The sequence below is a fragment of the Schistocerca serialis genome, chromosome 2 (genome assembly GCF_023864345.2).
Source record: "Schistocerca serialis cubense isolate TAMUIC-IGC-003099 chromosome 2, iqSchSeri2.2, whole genome shotgun sequence".
Lineage (NCBI taxonomy): Eukaryota > Metazoa > Arthropoda > Insecta > Orthoptera > Acrididae > Schistocerca > Schistocerca serialis.
The window spans coordinates 129,962,083-129,984,479 of NC_064639.1; the positions used below are offsets into that span (position 1 = coordinate 129,962,083).

At 38.3% G+C, this 22,397-nt stretch overlaps 1 protein-coding gene across 2 annotated transcripts in view; it reads right to left on the reverse strand.

Moving 5' to 3' along the window:
• Window positions 1-22,397, reverse strand: part of LOC126456828 (secretion-regulating guanine nucleotide exchange factor) — a 72,827-nt gene that overhangs the window by 23,589 nt on the left and 26,841 nt on the right. For both annotated transcript variants that reach the window (XM_050092631.1, XM_050092630.1), the window contains exons 2-3: window positions 19,949-20,311; window positions 16,422-16,608 (exon numbers count right to left, since the gene is read on the reverse strand). In XM_050092631.1, coding sequence (XP_049948588.1) covers window positions 16,422-16,608; window positions 19,949-20,311 — 550 coding nt within the window. The remainder of the gene's footprint in view (window positions 1-16,421; window positions 16,609-19,948; window positions 20,312-22,397) is intronic.

Here is a 22,397-nt window from a genome sequence, read left to right on the forward strand (position 1 = left end):
ATATATTGTCTGAGCAGCTTATGAATTAAAATTCCAGCATGTAGCACATGTTTGAGGCAATGTGAATCATTTATTTTCTAAGAGTTGTGTTCCATTTAAGGACATGCTAAAAAATAAATGGAATGCCTTGAACAATGTAACAGCACTAGATTAATTTTATGAGCATAACAGTGCAAAAATATAGCTTGCTGACAACATTTTGCACACTTCCATATTTACCTGCCATTACTGAGGCTCCATCAAAAGTTTGGCTCACTATTTTGTCAGTAACTCCCCAAACATCAAATGCATTTAGTACAATTTCTGATAAATCCTGAGCAGTTTTGTCTTTGGAAACATCATGAAAACCAAAAAATCTTTCTATGGGACCATCTTGTGTATAAAACCTGAAAATTACACCCATTTGTGACTTATAAGAAATTGCTAGGGTTTCATCTGCTTGCACTCCCACAAATTCACATGACTGTAACACTTCTTCAATGTTATCATTAATGACATCGATAATTGATTCAATTAATTCATTTCAAACTGTGCTTGATATTATGTTGAAACTAGAAGTGCTCTGCAAGTGATCATGAATAAACTGTTCCTGTCTAGACAGAAGGTCCAATAATGCAAAGTAATTCCCTTTGTTGTTGAAACTTACATCAAGGTGTCACCTGCATGCAAACTCTTGCTCACCCAAGAAACAAACATTCAATAAATCTCTCGATTACGAATTTAGCTTGTTTCACAGACACATTATGTTTTACACCTAGAAATTTGGCTCACTCAGAAATCAAATGTTCAATTTGTTCATGACCCAAAAACTAAAAATTCCCTTGATTCTGAAGGTGCATCCTTGAATTCTGGTGTTTCTTGCTTTTTCTCTCAAAATTTTTGTCACCCATACTCTTAAAGAAGCTGATGTCCATTCTTTTTCAATCCCAGACCCATTAAGCAAAATACATGTGTAACAATATAATTTATTTGTTACAGAGCAACCTGTAGGCTAAGGATATTTTTTACACCAAGAAAATTGAAATTTTCTGTTTTGTTTCCCACCAACTATTCCAATGTCTAGGTGTGGTGTGAATCACTTATCTTTATAGATGCACTTTGTTTCATAAGTCCAGCCTGAAAATGATTTTTCATCTAATTCCCAAATAAAGACACAAGTTCCCCTCTTAACAAGCCATAATATAATCAGTTAATCACATGCAGTCATGATTTATAATACTAAAACAAGTTTTGTTAAACCAGGACTAAAAAGTGTGCGAAATAACACACTGTTTCACAGCTGAGGCAAGCCCCAATGCCACAGTCTTTTGATAGAACGTATAGCGCAGTGAACTCTCTACTCATGGATGGATTGAATGATACTGTAGTAACATACAAAACAAACTTCGATTGTTTTCAATGCATTGCTTCTAACTCTAATTGTAATTTTTCTTCAAATTTTTGGGTAGCCTTGAAAACCTTTGAAGAGCATTGCCTATGTATATCACTTCATTTACATATTAAGATTTCTCTGTTGTACCTCTCAACAGACATAAGAACTGCCAGTAACTGGTCAAGCTAGTGAATTTTTTATTTTGTTTCTCTGCAGTACTGACATACTGCACAGGTTCACTTCTCAAATTCTTCTAGCCAAGAAATTATTTCTTAATATTTCTGCTGTCAATCTTCATGATATAACAGTGTGGTTAAATTTAAAACAGAAAGAAAAAGAAACTCATTTTTCCTGGCAAAACTCCAGCCACACATCTTCTTTCTGAAATACTGTCTGGCACCTGGTAGGCCACCTAATGGGCTTACTGTTAAAATTTATGTCTCGAGCTGTCACTCACTCTACTACAAGAACCTTCACATTTTCCAGTTCCATCAGTCTCTCATCCTCACCAATCCAGTCCTTCATAATCAAGCACTCCAAGTTCAAACCATACTTGACAGCCTCAGCCTCTCTACTCCTTTCACAAAATCCTTTTACTCTGTGAGCACAACTTTTTGAATGCTATCACTGCAGTGAAAATTCTTGGCCTTCAACAGTTGGGTCAGCATTCCCAGCACCATCTGAGAAAGCTATCCCAGCTAATCCTGTCTTATGGCCACATGGGACTCCCCTAGCCAATAAACAGCTTAATAATCTGACCCCATTCTCCCTTTGAGGCCTCATAGCTCCCCGACCTTGTCTTGTTAACCCACTCTGCCATCCACATCCCCAAAAACATCATCCACTCTCCTTGAAAAACAGTGCCACTGAACACCATTCACTAACACTAGTGTCAACCCTTCTGCCAAAACTCTGATGCCTGCAGAAGTCTGTGTACTGTCCAAAGGATTCATCTTTAGCACAAAACCTAGGTTCAACCAGGTTGGACTTGTAAAGGACCTTCAGTGCAGACATTTCTTCGCATGCACACCGCTAACAACAGTCAACCAAAACCCCACGCAGAACCATGTTTAAAGCAGTTCCAACCTCTATCCAACTGCTTATCCTTGTCCCCTTCCACCCACTTATCCCCTGGTAATCTTTCAAGAATTCCTCACTTTTATCCTGGTTTCATCTTTTTTCCCTAAATATCGCCATAGTGAGTCCATCAACACTCCTATGGAACACACAGCAATCCGTGACCTCGAAACTTGTCCAAACCTTATCAAACTTCCCGCAGGTAAAGGCTCTGCTACTGAAGTGACCAATCTTGGTGACAATGTGGCTGAGAGTCTACATCAACTTTCCAGCACCTTTGAATACATACCTTACAAACACAATCACATCCCAGAAGTCCAACATGACTTCTGGCAATTCAAGACCTTATGTCCATCCCAAAACCTGAGATCTGAATCCATCGCCTTCTCCACATTAGCAACCCTCTGCACTCGTACCTTTAACCTACTCCCCAAACTCCTCAAATCCAACCCCACAGGTCTCCCTACAGGTCACTCCATTGTGGCTGGCTACAGTGCTCCCATGGAATGAACATCTGCCTTTGTTGACCAAAAACCTCCAAACTATTGTCCATAACCTTCCATTCTATGTCCGATACATTTCTCACTTTCTTCATCATTTCTCCACAATTCCCGTCCTGTTCCGTTACCTCCTTGTTGGTCATTATGGATGCAATCCTCCTGTACACCAACATCCCCCATGCCCATGTCCTTGTGGCCGTGGAACACTATCTTTTCCAGCATCCTCTTGATACCAGTCCCACTACCTCCTTCCTAATCCTTCTGGCCAACCACATCGTGAGCCACAATTATTTCTCTTAAGTCCAAATCCATAAACAAATCCACAGTATTGCCATGGGAACTCACATGGCACCATCCTATGCCACTTATTTATGAGTCATCTGGAAGAATCCCTCCTATCCTGCCAACACCTAAAACCCCTTGTCTGATTCAGATTCATTGATGACATTTTTATAATCTGTTCCCGTGGTAGGGGACAACCATTGCTCTTTCCTCCATAACCTCAACACCTGTTTCTAAATACACTTCACTTGGTCCTCATCTCAATTTGCCAACTTCCTAGATGTTGATCCCCATGTCTCATGTGGCTATATAAATTGGGCTGTTTGTATCAAGCACACAACCACCAACAGTGCCTACACAATGCCATTTCATGTCAAAAAGTCTCTTCCTTACAGTCTTGCTGCCAGTGAATGCCATATCTGCAGTGGAAAGCAGGAGTTGTCAAACTGTACCAATAACCAATACCCATAAACAGGTCTTCCATGCTATCTGCTCCACTGACATCAGTAAACCTGTTAACCAGCCACAACCAACACTCCTTAGATCCCCAAGTGTCACCCTGGCCTTGAAAAGCTCACCTACGTTCTTCACCAGGACTTCGACTACCTCTCATTGTACCCTGAAGTGAGGTATATCCTACCCTAAATCCTACCCACATCACCCCAAGTACTGTTGTGCCACCCACCCACCCTATAGAATATCCATCCCTATTCCAATTCTGCTCCCAGTCCTACACACCATGGTTAATTCCCTTGTGGACACCTCAGATGCAAGACCTGTCTCACATACCTTCCCACCATCTCCTACTGAAGCCACATGCAATACCTATCCCATAAAAGGCAGGGCCATATGTGAAAGCAGCCGTGTTATGTATCAGCCATGCTGTAATTACTGTACAGCATTCTATGTGGAAATGACATGTAACCAACAGCGCGAGGTGGTGCAGTGAGGACTCGCACTCGAGAAGATGACAGTCCAAACCTGAGTCTGGCCATCCTGATTCAGGCTTTCCGTGATTTCCCTAAATCGCTTCAGGCAAATGTTGGGATGGTTCTTTTGAAATGGCATGGCCTACTTCCTTCCCCAGCCTTCCCTCATCCAATGGGACTGATGACCTAGCTATTTGTCCCTGCCCCAAATCAACTGGTCAACCAACATATAACCAGCAGTCTACTCTCATGAGTGGCCACTGCCAAATTGTGGCCAACTGCAAATTTGGCCATTCAGCTGCCAAACATGCTCCACACCACAACACAAATGACTTCAACAATTGCTTTATTATGTGGGCCATTTGGACACTCCCTTCCAGCCCAAGCTTCTCTAAACTATGCAAATGGAAATTCTCTCTGTATGTATGTATGTATGTATCCATCCATCCATCCCTTCCTCCCTCCCTGTCTCTGAGTCATCTGTCTTTTCCATTCCCATCTCACACTACATCAATACCCCCTCGTTGCATCACGCATCCTTCCCTACAACCCCCCCCCCCCCCCCCCACACACATCCATCAGTCCAGGTAACTGCTCTCAATAACTCAATAATCAGTTTTCAATGTTGTCACAGCTGCAGTAGAGTGTGTTTGGATGTCTGCATGGTTGTGTGTGTACTTTCTACTATTTATTTGTTTATTTATTTACACATCAAGTTCCACAGAAGCAAATGTCCATGGACATGGAACGTGTCAGTTACTGAAATTGCAACATAAAAGTAATACCAGATAAAAATAAAATACTTATGAATCCAAAAAGAGTCAAGCCATAAGTTTAAGTAAATGCAATCAACAACATAACATAAGAATCAGCTTAATTTTTCACGGAATTCCTCAACAGAATAGAAGGAGTGACCGAGGAGGAAACTCTTCAGTTTCGATTTGAAAGCGCATGGATCACAGCTAAGATTTTTGAATTCTTGTGATAGCTTATTGAAATGGATGCACCAGTATACTGCACATCTTTCTGCACAAGAGTTAAGGAAGTCCGATACAAATGCAGGTAGGATTTCTGCCAAGTATTAACTGAGTGAATTATTCTTGGGAATAAGCTGATATTTCTAACAAGAAACAGCAGTGAAGAATATATATATATTGAGAGGCCAACGACAAAATACCCAGACTAATGAACAGGGGTTGACAAGAGGTTTGCAAACTTACACCACTTATTGCCCAAGCCACCCGTTTCTGAGCCAAAAATATCCTTTAGAATGGGAAGAGTTCCCCACAATATAATACCATACAACATAAGTTGTATGAACCATGAACCATGGACCTTGCCGTTGGTGGGGAGGCTTGCGTGCCTCAGCGATACAGATAGCCATACCATAGGTACAACCACAACGGAGGGGTATCTGTTGAGAGACCAGACAAACGTGTGGTTCCTGAACAGGGGCAGCAGCCTTTTCAGTAGTAGCAAGGGCAACAGTCTGGATGATTGACTGATCTGGCCTTGTAACAATAACCAAAATGGCCTTGCTGTGCTGGTACTGCGAACAGCTGAAAGCAAGGGGAAACTACGGCCGTAATTTTACCCGAGGGCATGCAGCTTTAATGTATGATTAAATGATGATGGCGTCCTCTTGGGTAAAATATTCCGGAGGTAAAATAGTCCCCCATTCGGATCTCCGGGCGAGGACTACTCAAGAGGATGTCGTTATCAGGAGAAAGAAAACTGGCGTTCTACGAATCGGAGCGTGGAATGTCAGATCCCTTAATCGGGCAGGTAGGTTAGAAAATTTAAAAAGGGAAATGGATAGGTTAAAGTTAGATATAGTGGGAATTAGTGAAGTTCGGTGGCAGGAGGAACAAGACTTCTGGTCAGGCGAATACAGGGTTATAAATACAAAGTCAAATAGGGGTAATGCAGGAGTAGGTTTAATAATGAATAGGAAAATACGAATGCGGGTAAGCTACTACAAACAGCATAGTGAACGCATTATTGTGGCCAAGATAGATACGAAGCCCACACCTACTACAGTAGTACAAGTTTATATGCCAACTAGATCTGCAGATGACGAAGAAATTGAAGAAATGTATGATGACATAAAAGAAATTATTCAGATAGTGAAGGGAGACGAAAATTTAATAGTCATGGGTGACTGGAATTCGACAGTAGGAAAAGGGAGAGAAGGAAACATAGTAGGTGAATATGGATTGGGGCTAAGAAATGAAAGAGGAAGCCGTCTGGTAGAATTTTGCACAGAGCATAACTTAATCATATCTAACACTTGGTTCAAGAATCATAAAAGAAGGTTGTATACATGGAAGAATCCTGGAGATACTAAAAGGTATCAGATAGATTATATAATGGTAAGACAGAGATTTAGGACCAGGTTTTAAATTGTAGGACATTTCCAGGGGCAGATGTGGACTCTGACCACAATCTATTGGTTATGAACTGTAGATTAAAACTGAAGAAACTGCAAAAAGGTGGGAATTAAGGAGATGGGACCTGGATAAACTGAAAGAACCAGAGGTTGTACAGAGTTTCAGGGAGAGCATAAGGGAACAATTGACAGGAATGGGGGAAAGAAATACAGTAGAAGAAGAATGGGTAGCTTTGAGGGATGAAGTAGTGAAGGCAGCAGAGGATCAAGTAGGTAAAAAGACGAGGGCTAGTAGAAATCCTTGGGTAACAGAAGAAATATTGAATTTAATTGATGAAAGGAGAAAATATAAAAATGCAGTAAATGAAGCAGGCAAAAAGGAATACAAACGTCTCAAAAATGAGATCGACAGGAAGTGCAAAATGGCTAAGCAGGGATGGCTAGAGGACAAATGTAAGGATGTAGAGGCTTATCTCACTAGGGGTAAGATAGATACTGCCTACAGGAAAATTAAAGAGACCTTTGGAGATAAGAGAACCACTTGTATGAACATCAAAAGTTCAGATGGAAACCCAGTTCTAAGCGAAGAAGGGAAAGCAGAAAGGTGGAAGGAGTATATAGAGGGTCTATACAAGGGCGATGTACTTGAGGACAATATTATGGAAATGGAAGAGGATGTAGATGAAGATGAAATGGGAGATACGATACTGCGTGAAGAGTTTGACAGAGCACTGAAAGACCTGAGTCGAAACAAGGCCCCCGGAGTACACAACATCCCATTGGAACTACTGGCGACCTTGGGAGAGCCAGTCCTGACAAAACTCTACCATCTGGTGAGCAAGATGTATGAAACAGGCGAAATACCCTCAGACTTCAAGAAGAATATAATCATTCCAATCCCAAAGAAAGCAGGTGCTGACAGATGTGAAAATTACCAAACAATCAGTTTAATAAGTCACAGATGCAAAGTACTAACGCGAATTCTTTACAGACAAATGGAAAAATTGGTAGAAGCAGACTTCAGCGAAGATCAGTTTGGATTCCGCAGTAATGTTGGAACACGTGAGGCAATATTGACCCTATGACTTATCTTAGAAAATAGATTAAGGAAAGGCAAACCTACATTTCTAGCATTTGTAGACTTAGAGAAAGCTTTTGACAATGTTGATTGGAATACTCTCTTTCAAATTCTAAAGGTGGCAGGGGTAAAATACAAGGAGCGAAAGGCTATTTACAATTTGTACAGAAACCAGATGGCAGTTATAAGAGTCAAGGGTCATGAAAGGGAAGCCGTGGTTGGAAAGGGAGTGAGACAGGGTTGTAGCCTCTCCCCGATGTTATTCAATCTTTATATTGAGCAAGCAGTGAAGGAAACAAAAGAAAAATTCGGTGCAGGAATTAAAATCCATGGAGAAGAAATAAAAACTTTGAGGTTCGCCGATGACATTGTAATTCTGTCAGAGACAGCAAAGGACTTGGAAGAGCAGTTGAATGGAATGGATGGTGTCTTGAAGGGAGGATATAAGATGAACATCAACAAAAGCAAAACGAGGATAATGGAATGTAGTCGAATTAAGTTGGGTGATGTCGAGGGTATTAGATTAGGAAATGAGACACTTAAAGTAGTAAAGGAGTTTTGCTATTTGGGGAGCAAAATAACTGATGATGGTCGAAGTAGAGAGGATATAAAATGTAGACTGGCAATGGCAAGGAAAGCGTTTCTGAAGGAGAGAAATTTGTTAACATCGAGTATAGATTTAAGTGTCAGGAAGTCATTTCTGAAAGTATTTGTATGGAGTGTAGCCATGTATGGAAGTGAAACATGGACGGTAAATAGTTTGCACAAGAAGAGAATAGAAGCTTTTGAAATGTGGTGCTACAGAAGAATGCTGAAGATTAGATGGGTAGATCACATAACTAATGAAGTATTGAATAGGATTGGGGAGAAGAGAAGTTTGTGGCACAACTTGACCAGAAGAAGGGATCGGTTGGTAGGACATGTTCTGAGGCATCAAGGGATCACCAATTTAGTATTGGAGGGCAGCGTGGAGGGTAAAAATCGTAGGGGGAGACCAAGAGATGAATACATTAAGCAGATTCAGAAGGATGTAGGTTGCAGTAGGTACTGGGAGATGAAGAAGCTTGCACAGGATAGAGTAGTATGGAGAGCTGCATCAAACCAGTCTCAGGACTGAAGACCACAACAACAACAACATAAGTGAATGAAAATAAGCAAAGTAGACTGAGTTTCATGTCAAACAATCACTTACTTTAGATACCATTTCAATTTTCAAAATGGCAGCATTAAGTCTTTGAACAAGATCCTGAACGTGGGCTTTCCACAACAGTTTATTATCTATCTGAACACCTAGAAATTTGAAATGTTCAGTTTCACTAATCACATGCCCATTCTGTAAAATTAAAACATTGGGTTTTGTTGAATTGTGTGTTAGAAACTGTAAAAATTGAGTCTTACTGTGATTTAGCATTAGTTTATTTTCTACAAGCCATGAACTTATGTCATGAACTGCACTATTTGAAACCAAGCCAATGTTGCACACAACATCCTTTACTACCAAGGTCGTGTCATCAGCAAACAGAAATATTTTAGAGATACCTGTAATACTAGAGGGCATATCGTTTCTATAAATAAGGAACAGTAGTGGCTCCAGCATTGATCCCTGGGGCACCCCCCATTTGACCATACCCCACTCAGACCCTACATCACAGCCATTCTCAACACTGTGAATAATGGCTTTTTTCTGTCTGTTGCTAAAGTAAGAGGTGACCCAGTTGTGAGCTACTCCCCATATTTCTTAATGGTCCAACTTCTGGAGCAATATTTTGTGATCAACACAATCAAACGCTTTAGTTAAATCAAAACATTTGCCTAGCATCTGAAACTTTTTGTTTAACCCATCCCTGTACATTTGACAGCTAATTATGTGTTATAAAATGATCAATTATCCTTGCATACACAGCCTTTTCAATAACTTTAGCAAACACTAATGGCATAGAAATAGGTCTAAAATTGTCTACATCATCCCTTTCTCCCTTTTTATAAAGCGACTTTACTACTGAGTATTTTAAATGTTTAGGAAACCGACCATTCATTAAGGAAAAATTACAAATATGGTTAAGTACAGGGCTAACATGTGCAGCACAGTACTTTAATATTCTGCAAGGCACTCCTTCATATCCACGAGAGTCCTCAATCTTCAGTGATTTAATTACTGACTCAATCTCCCCGCCCCCTCCCCCCTGTCTGTATCACAGAGGAGTATTTGAGACGTTAATCTTGGAAAGGCATTTGCCAATAGAGTTATATGATTCCCTGTAGAAAGTAAATTTTTATTTAATTCACCAGCAATGCTCAGAAAATGACTGTTATACTGTACATATATCTGATTTATCAGTTACAGAAATATTTTTACTGACTTTATATCGTCAACCTTGTGCTGCTGACCAGACACTTCCTTCACAACTGACCATATGGTTTTAATTTTATCATGTGAATTAGCTATTCTATTTGCATACCACATACTCTTTGCCTTCCTAATAGCATTTTTAAGCACCTTACAATACTGTTTGTAATGGGCTACTGTGGCTTAATTGTGACTGCTACTAACATTTTGATATAATTCCCGCTTTGTTCTACATGATATCTTTACCCCACTAGTCAGCCACCCAGGCTGCCTTTTACTGCTAGTATCCCATTTAGAATGTTCTAATGGAAAGCAGCTCTCAAAGAGCATGAAAAATGTGCTAAGGAAAGAATTATATTTGTCATCTATGTTATTGATACTATAAACATCATGCCACTCTTGTTCCTTGATGAGGTTTAAAAAACTCTCTATTTCCTACATAGTTTGTAATTATATGTGACATTTGTTCAAGTAAAAAAGCCTTTTAGTGTTAAAATTTGTGCATCATGGTCTGTAAGGCCATTCACTCTTTTACTAACAGAATGCCCATCTAGTAATGAATAAAAATATTGTCTATGGCTGTGCTACTGTTCCCCTGCACACTAGTTGGAAAAACACAGTCTGCATCAGATCATATGAACTTAGAAGATCTACCAACATCCTTTTTCTTGCACAATCATATACACCACCCATAACTAATTTCTGGTACTTCCTATAAAGTGAATCCAGAACCCTCTCTAGCCTGAGCAGAAATGCTCTGAAGTCAAGAGTTAAGAGACCTATAAACAACAAAAATTAGATGTTCAGTTTCACTAAATTCAACTGCCCCTGCACAACATTCAAATACCTGTTCAGTGCAATGCCGTGATCTATGTATGGACTTAAATGGAATACTATTTTTATGTACATGGTCACTCCCACACTCCACAAGGTACCCAGCTAATCTGTATCCTGGTAAAGGAAGCATATCTGAATTGTCAAATTATTTAAGTGGTGCTTCCATATACCAATAATTTCAGAGTCAACATCTATAAGCAGTTCACTAACTTTATCTCTAATACCTCCTATATTTTGATGAAATATGCTAATTCCTTCTCTACTTGGAAACATGACATCCTCTGAATGTGATCCCTTAGTTAGAGGGGTTTCCTTTAAGCAGGTATACCTATCACTGGAATTCAATCTAAAAAAAGGTGCAGATCTAACACCAACTACTACAAGAATTTTTCCATGAGTGATCCCACCACCACCACCACCACCACCCACTACACTGTCACCTATAAGCTTTCCCAGCCTCCCCTTCCCACACCTACTGAGGTGCAGGCCATGCCAAAAGAAACCCGATCTACTGTTAGACTTAACTAGCACCATTGAAATTTCATCCATGCTATCAGTGCCTTCTCCAGCCCTCTGTTAACGCACCTTACAGCTGCATTACGACAAGGCCGATCACGACACTGAAACAGTTGTATGAAATGCAGACACTGAAACAGTTGCACGAAATGCACATTTGTGCCACCAGTTTGAGTAGTCATTTCCTGCAACTGCTGGCTCACACCTCTACCATGTGAACTGCCCAGCAGCAGGACCTTCTTTCTATTAGACTTTGCAACTGACTTAGCCCTCCTAACTGCTGAGGACTACTGCATGTTTCCTTCACCTTCAGCTACAAGAGGCTCCTCTCCACTCAACTCTGACAGTTGGTCAAATCGATTGCATATACACAAAGTACAACTGTCTGAATACCTCCTCCTGTTAGCTGCCTTCTTACCAACAGCCGGTTCCTATTCCCCAGCACCCTTCACCTCCCTCAACCTATCTAATTCCCCCTTTGTGTATTGTAACTGCACCTGAAGGGCACAGATCTTATGCTCCTGCTTCTTTATCAACTTATTTCTACTACAGATTCTGCATTCCCAGGGGAGGGTCTCACTAGAATGACCACTGGCTCCTCCCCTGCATCTCCCCCCCCCCCCCCCCCCCCCCAATGAAAATACTGGAAAAAGAGAGACCTCAGAAGCTAATGAGCACTGTTTTTTGTTACATATGTCTATGAATCATACATATGCTATAGGTAAGTGGTTGCCTTTCACTCATTTTATGTATGGTTCCATCCAGGAATTTCCGTTATTGATATGAAAAATAATGACATAGATACTAAATGCACACCATCCACGAATGTCACAACATGTAAGATAACATATGTGAGAATTCACCGTCAAATTGGACATTAGGAAAGCCAATTATCGAAGTCATATGCAGGGAAAAGAAAACAATGCGTGTCTCACAACTAAGAATCAGCAATGGTTCCATCAAATATCTAAGGACAGAAAACCTACAAACAATGCCATGTGTAAGCAATTTGATAACAAGCATTTGCTGACTGCTCCAACCTTCTGTGATTCTGGAGTAGAATAATCATTATTTTCTGAAAAATAAGTTTATCTAGTCTTCTAGGTCAGATAATTAAGTAATAAATTAACAGGGGAAAAAATCCAGTTGAAGCATTGGAGAAAGAAAACTCAAAAAATTTCTTTAAAAGTTATGCTATGTAAAGAGAAGAGGATACAGTCCTTTTCATGGCATTCTGCAGAACAGGCCGTTAGAAAGCTTACAGCCATTAACACCAAAGAAGTACCCAAGTTTAAGAAGAAAGGCATACAGCAATGGCAGCAGAATTGTCAAAAGAATCTATAACAAGATGTCCACACTGGAATATGAACCCAACTCCTCCTGAATAGAAGGCAAGTATTTTAATGCTGTGCCTACTCAAGTTGTTTTATTTTTTTCCTCTGAAATTACTGTGTGTTTTATAAAGTATTACGCATGCTTGACAGCAATGTAGCTTATCAGTTTCATTAAAAGCATAAGAGTAGTGTGTCTACAAACTAGAAGTACTAAATATACTACATTTTAATTCCATGCAAAATTGGCTAAATGGAAGCTACATTTATAACCATAAAATTTAAAAAAAATCTTGTTTGACATGTTGTCACTGATTAGAGCACAATAATCTGATATTAATTTCAGAACACGAAGGTTCTTACATTCTGAAAATCATAAAGACTCTTCTCAGAGATGGGAAAAGTATATAGCAATTTCACAGACAAATTGTAGGGAATAACAAGAAAACTTTTTAAAAAGGGAAAAAGGAACACAGAAAATAAGAAGCAGATGAAGAGAAGGAGTAACTCATAATTACTAGCCTCAATCTCCATCAGCTCTTATCATGCATATACCTCTGATTTGATCCCCCACTTCAGTAAGGTTGTTAGGTCTATGAATCATAATCTACATTGTTGTTTCAGCTGAGTCCCTCTGTCTCAGTCTGACACTCTGCCCCCACCTCCCGGCTGATATGGCAGTATGCAATATGCAACTATCCTTGCCTGTTCATGGGCAAGTTTTCTTGGGTTTTATATTTCCACTCTCTTCTGCTGCTTCTGTTTTAATCTGAGCCTCTCCAAACAATAAAATGTATGTGTGTGTGTGTGTGTGTGTGTGTGTGTGTGTGTGTGTGTGCATCCTTTCTCATTCTTTGGAAAAATGACACTTCTTGGAAATAAAGTAATTGACTTACATTCTTTTGTTTTTATATTTTTTGACACAGCCACAAGAGCATTTCATAATGCCGTTATCGGTTTCAACAAGCTAGTGCTCATGTTCAGACTGTCAGTAGATAAAAAGAGGACTCCCTGTCTCTCTCTCTCTCTCTCTCTCTCTCTCTCTCTCTCTCTCTCTGCTTCTCCATTTGACCCATTTACATTCCCATACTATTCATCCAACTTTGATGAAACTTTGGTGAGTTGTTGTGCGTCTACCAGCGAAGGCTTCTGAATCAGTACGACCATTTTACAATATCTGACATGTGAGTTGTTTCAAGTGTGTATTTCATATAGTTTAGCAGGTTAATGTGTTTTTGGTGGATGAGTATGCATGCATGACATAACTGAATTGAATCAAATACAAACAGTGACAGGTCAGTTCATATATTTGGTTAAATGTGAAGACTACATAAGTGAAGACACTCTATATCATTTACATGCTATGAACCAAAAACTGGACATTCAATTCAGACCAGACACGTATAATGAGGCATAGGTTTTGACTGAGGACATATATCTAGCAGTCACAAGGCACAATTGGAAAAGGCTACACCAAATCAATCTGCTAACAACCTTTTAGATCATGATTTGAAATGAGAAACACACTTTAATGCCAATGAATTGGATACATTTGTTCAAATTAATCTTTCAAAATATGGCCCAGAAAAATATTTTCTAGTAGTGTATGACAGAATTATGATCGCAATTACAAGCCAAAGTGGTAGATTGTATTTTCCAGGAAAACAGGGAAAACTTTTCTCATTTCTCTTATTTTGACAATCATACGATGATGCAATAACATTCCACTGGCAATCACATTATCTGGAATTGTGGCAACTCTTTTTGGTGGAATCCAAACAATGCATTAGCAGTGAATTCCTGTCCAACACACAAATCACAGAGATACCGATATGCGATATCAACAAAAGTTCTGGAATGTGTAAAGCATTCCAATACATCAAAGCATCACATAGGATGAATGAACAATGGTGCACAAATACACTGGGAGCACTTCATCATACACTCAAAGGACTGAGAGGAGAAGAACAGATGCTAGGTGATGCACTCACTGCATTTTCTGGTGACTTTCAACAAACTCTATCAATTATACCATGTTCAACAGCCACTGATGAATGTCATGCATGTCTCAGATCATCAGTTATGTCTCAGATCATCAGTTTTATGGTGAGATGTACAGAAATTAAATTTGATGATCAATATGTATGTACAACTACAACATGCATCCAGTAAATGTTTTGCAAAACATTTGATATTTGGAATAAAATCATACAATTCGATTTGCAATAGCCATCAACAAAGCACATGGACAATCGTTACAGGTGTGTGGACTAATTTGGCAAATGCTTTTAACAAGTGGCCTTTTCATGCTTTGGAAAACCTTCTGATTTATTTTTGTAAGCACCAGATAGTAAAACAAAAAATATTATGTATTCAAAAGCACTTCAACAAACAGAATTTAAGCATAAACAATTTCTTTCTTTGAATGGCATTGCAACATGTCGCGTACTCACTAGTGGAATGATAAAAAAGAATTAAATAATACCTAAATAAAAATGCTGCAAGTGATTCCCAATGCATCATTAACAGTACTGAAGTCAATAATAGATAAAGACTGAGGTTTTGTAAGTGGAGTGAAAACTCATTTTTGTTTGTATTCGCATAAGGAATATCTACTCTGACTGATTTTATTGTTACTTTTTTTAACAGTTTAAAAAAAATTAAAAATACTGAATAAATTTCAGCAAAGTTACATATAAAAGGCAAAAAAATTAATTATCTGCATTTACGTTCTTCAGCAAAAACGTTTGTGAGGTGCACACTGACACCTAGGAGGCACTGAATTTGTCATTATGCCTAGCTGTCAGGGTGTCATTTCTTCATAGCAAGCCAGGCTGGAGGGAACAGTACATGGTGGTTGGATACTGCAACTGGGCACTGTATATAACAGGATGTCAGGAGCACAGCACAGCGAACAAAAATGAGCAGTTCATCATAGATGTTGAAACATACATCAATGGAGAACTCATTCTGTTCATTGAATCTTCTTCTTTATATACAACGTATTATGAAATGATAACGTGGTTAAGTCAAAACACACACACACACACACACAGGATAAAAATCAGTCATCAATTGGTATTTTCATAAGGGGAGTGGACCAAGCGAGAACAGCTTGCTCTCATTATGTAACATACATTATGAAGCACAATATAAAGAATCAGAACAAATAGGTCTGTAAATTATGTCTATATAATAAATATGAGAAAACTTCTTGCTGAAAATAGCCATACTTAAATCAGTCAAAAATTAAAAAACTTTAAGTTGCTTAAAAAATGTGAATCTACTATAAACTGCATCATAAAATATGTATAGATAAGAGTTTGGCGATATTTGCAGATGGTTTCAGTTGTCTGGTTTATCCCAAAACACTTAAGTTATCTATAAAACAGCTTTAGAAGATAACTTGTTTGAACCTTCTGCAGTAATTAGTGGAGCCAATGTTAACACCTAGCACATTAATTCTGCAGTTAAAAACAAGTACTTCTATTCAAGTAAATTATTCATTTCAGTTGAAAATACTATCACATGAAACTACAAAATAAATATTAGCCATTGAGACACACACATGAACAAAATGTGATGACGTAGTATGAAAAATATAATTAATTTTCAAACAATTACATGTGCAGTGCGACATAAAAGTAGGACTTAGGGGATACTGTCTGAAATATATTTTCCAAAGTTGCTGCACGTAAGAAAATAAATGTCAGCATATTATAACAACAGACATGAAGTATTACTCTCTACAATTAATAATTACCGTGTTGTAAAGTATAACTTTCTTTAAGTGGCTGGCCATGATGTACAATTCCTAGTTGCCCTTTTCTTCCACTACCACAAACAAATACATCACCCAGTTCAGTGACAACTGCTGTGTGTCTTAGACCAGATGAAAGTTGTTTCACTTTATGGTCTGTCAACTGGAGAGGTGAGGCACTGAATGTAACCTTTAAAAAAATTGTAATTAGTTGGTCAGTATGACATGAAAATATACCTCCAAACTGATTGTAAGAGTGATACATTCTTCCAGTGATTGTAAACCTACATTTGGCTATTTAAATAGTTGTATTACTTGTACAATTTTAAAATATTTAAGATCAAATACACTTAGTTCTTGGCTCAGATTTAAAAAGAAAACAATTGCAATTACATTCTGTATTATCTACATTTGCTGTTAAAGACATTCTCTATGGAGCACAAGGTACTGTCAAGCTCATGTTTACAATTTGTTTAAAAAACCATACTTATATTAATAAATTATTATGTGATGTACAGTGTGTGGTTTTGTGGCATAAGTGTGAAACTACAAATTCAAAGTTTCCTGTTGCAATCATGAGTTGGGCCTAAAACGGTTTTAGATTTTATCATGGCTTTTATTTCTGACTGTTCTTTGTGTAGGTGAAAACTGTCATCATGCGTCTTATTCTACATTGAACATGTAAATAACTGGGTAAGAAAGATCATAGAGCACAGAAAAGCAAATATTGTACACATCTCTTTTAATAGAATGATACCATAAAACTTAGTTCCATGTTACAATACAACTCTAATAGTTAGAACACATCAGTAAAATAAGTAATTTTGTAATCAAAAAATTTCATGATCTCTCTCTCAGGATTTTTAATTAATTTATTGGCAGACAATTTCATGAACATAATTTTATTGCATGGAATTATTTTAATGCATGTTGTATGTCCAGCAGATGAATTTATTTTCCAGCTCAGCCTATTCTTTACAGGTCTCTCTTATCTTGCCTCTTCAGTACATCAGTGATCATTATTCTGAATAATGTAGATGTAAATACTTTACGACAAACATTTACAAACAACTGAATTAGACATACCTGCTAGTAGCGTGTAGCACCTACTTTTACCCTGATGATGGCAACAGTACATAAGACAGAACTCTACACGACACCAAAACTCTTAAGGATCCATCCCTAATCCATAAGCACTCAACTGGTACCCACAACTCACGAGAATTCATTGGAGCAGGGTCCAAAGGACACACATCCCAGTTGACGGCATCAAAATTATTCCAAATAGGTTGGATGTCAGGTGACTTGGAAAGCCACAGAAACCATTTTGACACAAGACTCAAACGAATTATGACATGTAGCTGTTAATGGGCACTGATTTACAACAACAGGAAATGTTAAAAATTTGTGCCAGACTGGGATTCGAACTCTTGTCTCCTGCTTACTATGTAGAAGCTCTGGCCACTGAGCCATTCAGAAACAGTGGTCATTGTCAACTGCATGGACTACCCCAGAACGCCTCTCATCAGATCCAAATTCTCAACTTACCTGCACACTTTTGACGTAGTGCCCTTGCCCATTACCTTCATTACTTGTGGCGTTTCACCAATTTTCATAAGAGTTCGAGTGTGGTGTTGATCTACACTGAAGGGATCATTGGCCAGTCTCCCCTTAATTATATAATGTGGAGTTATTTCCCCCTTATTTTATGTATTTTTCCATCCAGGAATTTCTGTTACTGTCACAACTAACAGCAAAGAGAGACAGACTAAAAAACTACAAAGCACTTTTTAAGGAATTGAGAGTTCTTTCCCTTTTGAGTATCTTGAAATGTGTGGTGTACACAAAGTAAATACCACAGACATCTAAAAAAAAAAATTCTGACCAACATCATCAGGACACACTGAAAGGCAATATATTCATAAATTAGAAAAACAAAACTGCTGTTAACAGACACCTTGATTCTGCTTAAGTAAGACTGTACAAAATCAAACTTTCACAAAAGAGATGTGCCCTCAGAAAAATTCACATCTGAAGTTTACAGACTTCTCCAGAAAAGCTGATTCTACATTGTTTCAGAGATAATGTAGTGTCTCACTTAATGAAGTGACCCTTTCACTGTGCATAAAAGCAGGTAACACATAAGGTGTTTGAGAAACATAGCCAGACTGACAACGGAGTATTCATCTCTTCCAGATGCTTAGTCTGAGTTTCAGCTCTATACAGCCCTCGCATGATTTCTGAGAGCATCATCAGTGAAGCTGTGTTTTTGTTGTGTGTTACAAAAATGGAACAGAGGAATTTAAAGCAACGTTAGGTAATCAAGTTTTGTGTTAAACTTGGAGAATCCACAAGTGTCACCATTGCAAAGTTGAAACAGGCCTGTAGGCACAATTTCTTATCAACAGCAGAAGTTTTTCGCTGGCACAAATCACTTTTGGAACATGTTGAAGATGAACCTCGCTGAGGGAGACCGTCAACGTCAAAAATCAATGGAAATTTCAAACGTGTGCATGATCTCGTGCAATTGTTCCTCCAGAACAAACTGTCAACCAACTGTTTTACAAAGACATTCTTGAAAAGTTCAAGAAACAGATGACTTGAGTGAGACTGAACAGTGTAGACAAGTGGATGCTGCAGAGTGACAAGGCCCTGTGTCACACGGCTGCTTCCACATGGGATTTTTGACCTCAAAAGGCATTTCTGTTGCTCCAAAGCCCCCCTATTTACCTGATCTGAGTCCTTGTGACTTTTTTCTTTTCCAAAAATTGAAAAAGTCTTGAAATAATGTCATTTTGGGACTCTGCAGAACTTTCAATAGAATGTGACCAACAAGGCCCTACCTGCTGAAGCCTTTCAGCACTGCTACCAAAACTGATGACTCCGCCAGTGTACTTCTGCTGAAGGGAACTAATTTGAAGGTGACAAGACTGTTGCTCAGTCTCACTATTTTTTTCACACACCTTGTAACACACCATTGTTAATTACATCAACTGCTGACAATAGTAAATGTGTAATTGATAAAATTAAAATACACGTTATACTCAACATAATTAATACTGTATATATCTCATTATAATATACAACTTTTTACTATATTTCACCTGGAAAGAAAAAAAACTAAAACATTATTCAGTATCACTACAATATGTTTGTTTGTTTATTCTCAATTGTTTTTAAATTATATACCACATAGAGAGGATGGCAAAATGATTCATCACCAACAAATATCAAGAAGTCTGCTCAGGATCACTGTTAATAGCCTTTCTTTGCATATTACCTTGAAATGTATGAATTTGCAAGAACAGCAATAAATATGTAAAGGAGTCAAGCTCAGTTTTGGGTAAAAGTTTGTGAGGCAAGTCTACCAAAGATCTTTAAAGATATGTGAGTTACAGATGCTCTGACCAATCATGGGAATTACAGTGGCAAAGTAGTGGCTGGGTTTGAGCAATCAACAACATTTAACAAGATGATTTTCTTTCATCACAGGAAAAGTAAATTTCGGCATAATCTTGTAACACACTAACCTGATCCCTTGGCAGAGACAGTTGTCCATAGACATTGGAGCCCCAACCAAATAATTTCCCATCCCTTGTCAGAGCAAAACTTGTTTCCCAGCCACAACTGATATCAATGATATGATGGCCTGAAAGAGCTGCTATATGTTCAAAAGATGTTGCTTGTTCTTCCACAGACCGACCTAATTGGCCTTTGTTATTCCAGCCACAGGAATAAATGTTTCCATTTTTATCCAAAATGAGTGTATGGCCTCCTCCTCCACAAAGTCTTGTAAGCAACTTTGGGTCAATTGTTGGAGCTCTCACTTCAACAGGTTCAGCACAAAGCTCAGATTTATAACCAACTCCAAGCTGACCATATGTATTTGCACCCTGGAATAAATATAAAATTTTGTGAAAGCCAGATTTTACTAGAAACCAGGAAGTAAGTAAACAGAACAAATTAAAAATATGCCAAAAGGAAGCAAAATCACCATGTGAAATTGAAGGAATCTGAATAAAAGCAATTGTCAGTTCAATGCATCAGCTTTCCTTATTTGCTCAAAATAATTTTCATAACAGTCAGACAAATTTACTACACATTAAAAATAATGAAACATACCTCCTGTAAAGAAGACAACTACAATGTGAATCTGCAAATGTAAAATTGACTTGAAAGAAGCAATTAATGTGGACCCCATAGACAGGCGTTCTTCTTGGCATGTGTGTCCATCTTTTTATCTGCTGTGTCATTTTCCTTATCTTTCCTTTCCTTACCTTTGATTTACCGATTGGCCTCTTCAGCACTTTTTAATTCCTTTTTCTTTAAAGTCTTGTCTGTTCAATTTCATTATTGATTCTGATCTTGTCCTATCCTTTAATGTTATAAAAAGAAACAAAATATTGATCAATGATAACACTAAAATCTCCACAAGAAAAGAGGTACTTGAAGTTTTCAGTGAAAACAAGATCTGAACCTTTTCTTCCTCTGTCCCTCCCTATCCCACCAATCATAAATGCTGCAGTCTCATGTTTCAATTATGTTACACAGAAGCAAGTGTGGCAAGTTTATAAAAATATGTATTTTGCCCAATATGTGATAATGCCGATTATTATATTGTACTTAAGTTACTTGTGAAGTAGCAGTAACAATGCACACAGTGTTGTTCATACAAATACCTGATCTTCACAAATGACAATTTTGTCATTGAAAAGTATATTTCACAGCATCACACTGCTATTAGGTTAGAATATGAGGCTTTGGCATATAACTCTGCAAATGCACTCTGAAGATAAATATGCCAAATCTGAAACCAGGTATTGTGCATCTTCAAATTTGTTGCAGTTGGTGATAAAAATTATTTAAAAAATCATTTCCAATAATTCTACAGTACCGCTAATAACCTTAATAACAACAGGCAATGAAACTGGTTTGAAATTAAATTTGGGGTCTAACAAGAAAGTGGCCCATCTTCAACCATTTTGCATTTTTGCAATAACAACATGTACGTTCCCACAAGGATCAGCACTAGGCCCATTCTTATTCTTAACCTTCATACATGGTCTTCCAATGATTTTAAAGGATGGTTCAAAAATTGTAATGCTTTGCCAATGAAAGAAGCATACTAATCAAGACCGAGCACGATGATACAATGGTTAGCACACGGGGTTCGTATTCAGGAGGTCGATGGTTCAGACCCGCATCTGGCCATCCATGATTTCCTTAAATCACTTCAGGTAAATGCCAGGACGATTTGTTTGAAAGGGCACAGCCGATTTCCTTACCCATCATTCCCTCATCTGATCGGACTGATGACCTCGCTGTTTGGTCCGCTCCCCCAAATTACCAAACAAAAAATATGAATCAAGAGTTCAAACTTAACCTTATCAAACACAGCTAACATGGTAGCTGAACAGGCTTACAAGTGGTTCACAGTAAATAGTTTAAACCTTAATCACGCACAAATTCATATTATGCTGTTTCTAACAAATAGGAGTGACCTGTTAGCAACAGAAGCAGACATTAATTGGCCACACAGTACATGAAACAGTCTGTGTAAAATTTTTGGAATACAGTTACATAACAAGTATAATGGATTCAATACGTAACTAAATTAATCAAGAAATTCAGTTTCCACTTAGAAGCTTCTCTCAGTGTGTTGACCTAGCAAGAAGAGCATTGGCTTACTTTGCAAAATTTTGATCCTTGTTCTCTCATGGAATTATCTTTTGGGGCAGTGTGTGGTGGTACATGTTGCTATTCAAAGGTAGCAATATTTCCCACATCCTTTCTCTGTGGTGATGAAAGATGGTCATGCAGAAACCTTAATTTATGGTAGTAGTAGTAAAGGAAAGACCACATACTGCATGCATATTCTTTATTTATGTGCATAGAAGAAATGCAAATATAAGTGCAGTACAGTCACAAGGCACAACAGAGGGCTAATGTTTTCTTGAGGGGGAAGGGGCCCTTTATACT